Source organism: Nicotiana tomentosiformis, chromosome 11 (genome assembly GCF_000390325.3).
Source record: "Nicotiana tomentosiformis chromosome 11, ASM39032v3, whole genome shotgun sequence".
NCBI classification, from domain to species: Eukaryota; Viridiplantae; Streptophyta; class Magnoliopsida; order Solanales; family Solanaceae; genus Nicotiana; species Nicotiana tomentosiformis.
The window spans coordinates 71344205-71350923 of record NC_090822.1 but is presented as its reverse complement, the minus strand read 5'-3'; the positions used below and the strand labels follow the sequence as shown (position 1 = coordinate 71350923).

Genomic DNA, 6719 nt, shown 5'->3' with positions numbered 1-6719 from the left:
ACGGTGCGCGCGCGGCGCGAGCCTGGGGCGCAAGCAGAAATTTTTGGACAAATATTATAAGGATATTTTAGTCTTTGGACCAAATTTTACACGATATAGAATCTTCTTTTCGCCTCCTCAGCCAAGATCTCAACCTGGAAAGAAGAGAACACTACTTTCGAAACAAGTAAGAGCTTGGAAGAGTCCAAAAACCATCCTAATCGAAGATTTGAAGAGTTTATCTCAACTTTTATATTTTTCATTTATTATGGAGATTGTTTTGAGAATAGTCATTATGTTTTTTAGTACAAACATGAGTAGCTACATTCCCTATCTAGGGTATTGATGAACCCGTTGTTGGGCGATTTTGAGTAAATATTCCTAAATCGTTGATACTTATTCTATTTATTTGGCTGCAGTTTTAATGAATTCAATTGTTTGAGCTCGCATTTGTTTATGCCCTATTTCTTGTTATTCTTGGGAAAGATTGACAAGGTTGGGTCAGTCAAACAACAGTACTTCGGGCTGAAATAAGGAATTACTTAACCCGATTTAAAATCGTTATGAGGACATCATGATTCGACTGTGACTTAGAATTGGACTAGTTTATTATCTTGATTATTTTGGGAAAAATAGTTCAAGAATGGTGGCGTTAGTAATTGGGAAACTCTAGCGAACAACTTTAGGTCCAAGGTTGATAGAATAATGGCAAACAGAGTTTCAGGATTTCACTCAGAGTTAGCCCTGCAATTGGGGGATTCTCTACCTTAGGCCTTTTTATCATCTACAAATTTTTTAAGTTATTTTCGACTTCTAGTTTAGTTTTTTGTTAGTTAGTCGAATATAATTCATTAGTTAATATCCACAAAATCCAAGTATATTTGTCCCTCTTTGTTCAACTTAGATTATTTAGCAATTGAGTCAACTACGACGCTCCATAGCTCCCTCTGAAATTCGACCCCGACTCATAATTGGGTAAATTATATTGCATACAACCATAGCATCTCTTATCGAGGTCTGTTTTGGACGTCACCGCCATGCTTTAAAGAGTTATCTCATTGTCACATGGATAGCTAATTTTGAACCAGTGAACATATATACGTCAAAGTTCTGTTTCTCTTTTGGCCCATAGAGGCGTTTCCTACCCTAGACTTTGTGTAATTATATCCTTCATTTTTGCAAGAGGTTTCAGAGTAATTAAGATGACTAGTTTTGACATGCTAAGGTCATTTAATGAAAACCCCAAAGGAATCCTGAGAAAAGAAAAGACCCCATCAAGACTAGTGACTACATGCATTTTCTAGTTAGGACTAAGAAACTGAATGTCTTCCTTTTCTTGAAGGTGTGTATTTTGCTTCTTCTAAGCTGGCAGAACCAAGACTCTCCGATGAATCTGACCCACTATTTTCCCCTTGACCGCCTTTACTTGACCAGATTCTGGAAAAGATTCTCTTCGATGAAAGCAAGCCTTTCATTCTACTAGTGGCAGCACGTTTGGTATCACCATTAACTTTGTCAATTAGTCCTCCATTTTGCAACTTTAAGGCTGCCAGCTCTTCTTTCAATGCCCTCAGTTCTTCAGCAGAGGCTGTAACCTCCGAGTCTTCTGTATTTGTTGTCGCTGATCTTGAGCTCGCATATGAAACACCAGCAGTAAGGTCCCTAATAGCTTTGGGCAGATCCGGGGTGCTGCAACCTGATGATGCATTGGCCCTGACTTGCTCAAAAAAGAGAACTTGTACGACAACACGTGACGGAAGCCGCTCATTTTGCACGGCATGTGTACATGCATCAACAGAGAGCTTCTTGCAGTCCATCAGCCCGCAAATTCTCTTTCTGTCAATCTTGCTGATCCCAGGGTGCTCCTGCAACATCACAAGGAGACCGATAAGCATATTCATTAGTTGAGAGTAGGAATTATTTACACTACACATTTCCTTTTTTAGCAGTAGTTGTGGCAAGTGTTCTTTACTAGAGATGACTTAAAGACACTGAATACCCAACAAAGCACCAACACTGCAGATAGAAATATAGCCCCAAGTCTGAGAAATACTACATTTTCATATAATTTATTCAAAACTAGACCGAGTTTTTGATTTCTAGTTCCAGACAAAACTGAAAAGAAGTCAAGAAAATTAATTTTAATAAATAGCTAAAATTGAGCTCAGATTTTCAAGGAAAAGTTCACTGGTAAGCATAAATCAAGTTTCTGCTACCACTGTATGTAAGATGGGAAATGCTAGACTATTGCACAACAAGTCACACCCTGGAAATATTACTTCAGTGGTTTACTGTTATCAATTGCAAAGTCTTTCTTTAACTAAAGAAATAAGTTTAACACCGTGATCTTTACAGGTTTCTTTTTTTTTTTTGGGTCCAAAAGATCTTAAGATATGTTTACCAGACACCATCTATTATCACTAGCACTTGCCTAAGTATGATATGCAGAAATTTTGCCCACCTGTGGTTCAAAAAACATATAAGGGTGGAAGGGGAAGGATGCATTCTTTTTGTAATTGAACAAGTTTCATAGATGTTTCAACAGATTCTCACCTTGAGGTACATATCAATTGCGCGATAAAGGCTGTCATGACGAGGGCGAGGGAAATTTGTTACCATCTCTGCCAGACCAACAAATGTTGACAAAGGGAGATTAGGATCCTTGGCAATTTCTGTAAGGTATCCATCAACTAGCTTCGCCACCATGAGCTTTGAAGCTTCTGCGTCAAGCCCTGGCTTTCTGACCTCTGGAATTTCGTCATTACCATCTTCCAACTCAGTTTTAGAATCTTCATCACGCATCATAAAACCTTCTAGTATTTTGTGAACGACATGGACATCATACATTGTCGCTTCCCCATCTGTAGCTCGAATCAAAAGATCATCGACAGAAGCCTCCTCCAGTTGCTGCCCTATTCTTTTTACTAGTTCCGCCTTTACCATTTCTCCAGAATCTACTGAAACGGACGCTTTTAGCAATCTCAACAAGAAACTACAAGAGACGCTACCTTTTTCAGCAGGTAATAACCTTACAATTGTATCCAATATAGAGCGTGATCTGGAGACATCACCCTTGCTAAAGCCTGGCAACCTTCTCGAAGCATAAGCTTGAATAGCTTCTCCAATCACTTCTGAGGAAACAATCCCTTTATTCTTTATGTTGACAATAACCCGTTTATAAAGATCTATTTCAAGCTCACATAAGTCATCAACCCACCAATCATTTGGCACCACACGGCTTCTAATTCCATTCGAATTTCCATTTTCCTCTGGTATCTTTGTCCGGTTATAGGTGTAAGACCAATCAACCTTGCGAACATCAATACATGTCTTGGATGCTATAGCATCGATACAGTGGCTGATCAACTTCACTTCCTCACACATATGTAACCGAGATGACTTAGTGGTCTGAAGAAGTATTATTGAATCTTTCCAGCTTCGGAAGATGCTCGAGTGAAGGAAAACATCGACCTTGTAAATAAGGTTTCCTTTCTCAACAGTCTCGTGCATTTCAAGATACTCTGCAGCACACCTTGCTGCTATGACATTATAAGCATTCAGTGTAACAGTCATACCGTAACAAAACTTGGCACATATTTCAAAGGCACTAGGCCCTCCAGGAATGTCATGGATATAAACTTCATCACCATTTCCTTCACTAGTGCTCACTACCAGCTTTTGCAAACAAGCACTCTTGGACATAAGAGGAAACTGCAGTTTTCACCAATTAGGAGTTATCAGAAAATGAATATGGGCAATCCAACAAGCAGTTTATAAATAGGCATTTCCATTGTTTGAGAAGCTTAGTTGCTTGATAGTTTTTACCATCGTTAAATTTATTAACACCTACATTGCAATGACTGTAAAAATGCAATGGTGATACTTAACAGTTCTATAAACACAAAGTTGAGCTGAACTGACTTCAAAAATAGATGGGGCAATATCTTTGAACCATTAGCAACACCAGATTAACACCAGTTCTATAAATACCACAAACTTAATGAAAGAATTATCCATGCTAGGAAGCAATTAGCACTAATGCAGATATTAGCAGTCTGAAGCTATGTTGCTCGGACTCTCCGAAAATGAGGCCGGATACGTGTCGGATCCTCCAAAAGTAGTGCATTTCTGAAGGATCCGACACGGGTGCGGCTACATTTTGGGGAGTCCGCGCAACAAAGGTCTGAAGCATGCCTAGGAACAGATCTAGCATTTTGTACTTCTTAACCTGCTTTAATTAGGAGGAGAATCGATTTAACTCCCTTCAGTCAGGGGTTCTAGTGCCATTTCATGTAGTACTACCACCCCCTTCGCTAATTAAACAAATACAAAAGTGTTCTCAGTTATTTCATTTCTCAAGAACCAGCTGGCAGATCATCTAATAAAATCTTGAGCAGAGGAAGATCACATATATTAATTGTCAGATAGGTTTACCTTATGCAGATAAAACTTCACATCTCCTATATTAACAATGATGTCAGAAGCCAACTCTGAAGCAACATATCTGCACTAAAGGAAATTTTAATGTTGAAAACTTGTTTAAACACTATCAGAGTATCAGTTATGAATATAGATAGATAGCTAGAGTTCACAGATAAGACTAAAACATACTGAGAATAGATATAAAAACTGAGTTAAATGCTGGTATTCTTGGTTCCTGCAAGCTGAATTTCAGTAATTTAAAGAGAATGGAATCTATTTCATTTGAAAGAGCTGACGGACTTTGTTCTCCACACTGTTCTTCTAAATGAAATGGCATCATTCTTTTCTTTAAAAGAAATGTGTAGTATATTTTCTTTTCTTCCGTGTTCGAAATAGGTGACATCTGACCTTTAAGTTAGAACCAACAGACATTCAACAGAAAATATCTACTTGACCTTATTAACCATCCTTTTGACAAAGGTTCAAGATTAATCAGAGGACCAAGATGTTACATGACTGTTGACGTCTTTTCAATTTCCAAAACCAGATGAATTAAGAAGATAACAGCGTCATAAGAATTAATAATATAATCTCTCCCAATTATCAAAACCTTTTAATTTCCCGCAAATACCTCATAACCTCCTTGGTAATCATACTACTCCCCACTATACCGTAGTAATGCTTATACTGATGTACAAAACTTGCTATGTTGATTTTTGGGGCAGCTATAAATAAGAAAACGACACTAGAGTGACTAATATAAAGAAACTCCTCAGGCACTATATAGTAAGCACTGAAATTACAATCAGTTGATGAGCATTGTACTTGAGAGAACATTTGAAGCAGCTGATCCACTATCCCTAGAGCAAGGTGAAATGCTTTCAAATGCAATAGCCAATAGAAAAGATAAAGATAAGCCTGAAGATTATACTATGCTTCAAATCTCTAAGTTATTAAATGACCAAGCTGTAAAAAGGTATAAAAACAAAAAACAAAAAGACAGTTATGCAATTGGAAGTGGAGAAGTGAACAAAAGTACATTAATAAATTTCCCCTCATTTCGTTTTCTGGTTTTGTTAGGGCGTACAACATTAGAGTTCAATGTGTTGAAATCCTTTCCTCAGAAAGACATACAAACCCTTCAATGCCAAAAGGGGATAACATTAGACAAATAAGCCAAAACAATTGCAGTGAATCTGAAGTGTAACCTGATATTTTTCCCATCTGATTGAAAGGTATCAGGTTTGGATCCAAGTTTCATGAACTTCATTTTGAGAAGTTTCTTCCTAGCAAACTCAACTGATTACTGTACTACCTTTGTGTTCATAACCTGAATTTGCAAGAGTTATCTGAGAGAGAGAGAAGAAGAAATGGTGAAGTGCAGTTGTTGTTTACTTTTAAAGAAATGGGAAGAGAGGTGCAGTAGAAGAGATTGTTTCCTTGGTTGGCGGCAAAGGCCACAGACCCCGGGGGGGCACCCAGTTACCTAAGGAGACATTACCAACAGAGTTTCCACACTTAATTATTCTCAAAAACCAGACATACACATGCATCAACTCTCACTCCACCACTCTTTTACTATACTGTACTTTTTTCAACTCTCTCTCTCTCATTTGCAATTTTCCTTATACTCAGTAGGGCGTTTGGACATACAAATTACTTATAAGTTCTGAAAAAAGTAATATTTAGAGTTAAAATGAAAAAGAGTATTGAAACTATAATTGAAAATAATATTGCGTTTTATAAGGGGAAATGAATTTATACTTGAAAAGGTGATAAAAGAAGTTTTAAATATAGTCTAATTTATAACCAAACAATATTTTGAAGATGAGTGTCGAAGAATAGGAAAAAAAAAATGAACAAACGAGTCTTAATTCTGCTCTTTTCCAATATAAGCTATAGTAAAAGCTCAATGGATCTTTAAAGAGCTCCAGACTTTCTTGCACCATAAAGAAAGCAAATCTAAATTTAAAAATGTCTACCACCAAATGATGTACTCCCTCCCTCTCATATTAATAGTCATGGTTACTAAAAAAAGTTGTCTCAAATTATTTGTCATTTTAGAAGTTTAAGACAAAATTAATTATTTTTTTCTTTTTTTACCCTTAGTAATAATTGTTCTTGAAGATAGAGATAACACATAAATAGAATAAATATTCAATGAATAGAGATTATATCTTAAGATATAGATAAGGGTAGAACAGCCTAATCCCTTTCCTAATTAATAGTATTTCTTAAGGGGCGTGTAAAAGAGAAACACGACACATAATATGAGACGGAAGGAGTAATACGGAGGTAAGTCCCTTAACTAAAGGTCT

At 36.9% G+C, this 6719-nt stretch overlaps 1 protein-coding gene across 1 annotated transcript; it reads right to left on the bottom strand.

Annotated features, from left to right (window-relative positions):
* Window positions 1-1131: 1131 nt before the first annotated feature.
* LOC104117180 (phototropic-responsive NPH3 family protein NPY2-like) lies at window positions 1132-5948 on the bottom strand. Its single transcript, XM_009628190.4, has 4 exons — window positions 5610-5948; window positions 4414-4483; window positions 2533-3690; window positions 1132-1844 (listed from the first exon to the last, which is right to left on the bottom strand). The coding sequence occupies exons 1-4, from the start codon at window positions 5669-5671 to the stop codon at window positions 1290-1292; spliced, it is 1845 nt and encodes a 614-aa protein (XP_009626485.1). The 5' UTR covers window positions 5672-5948; the 3' UTR covers window positions 1132-1289.
* Between the last annotated feature and the right edge of the window lie 771 nt (window positions 5949-6719).

Excerpts from the sequence above, each read along its gene's own strand:
- LOC104117180 (XM_009628190.4), bottom strand. The coding sequence starts at position 5,671 with ATGAAGTTCATGAAACTTGGATCCAAACCTGATACCTTTCAATCAGAT. Across the intron at positions 4,484-5,609 it reads TCAGATGGGAAAAATATCAG|ATATGTTGCTTCAGAGTTGG; the intron begins GTTACACTTCAG and ends CCTTTAGTGCAG. Across the intron at positions 3,691-4,413 it reads TGAAGTTTTATCTGCATAAG|TTTCCTCTTATGTCCAAGAG; the intron begins GTAAACCTATCT and ends TGAAAACTGCAG.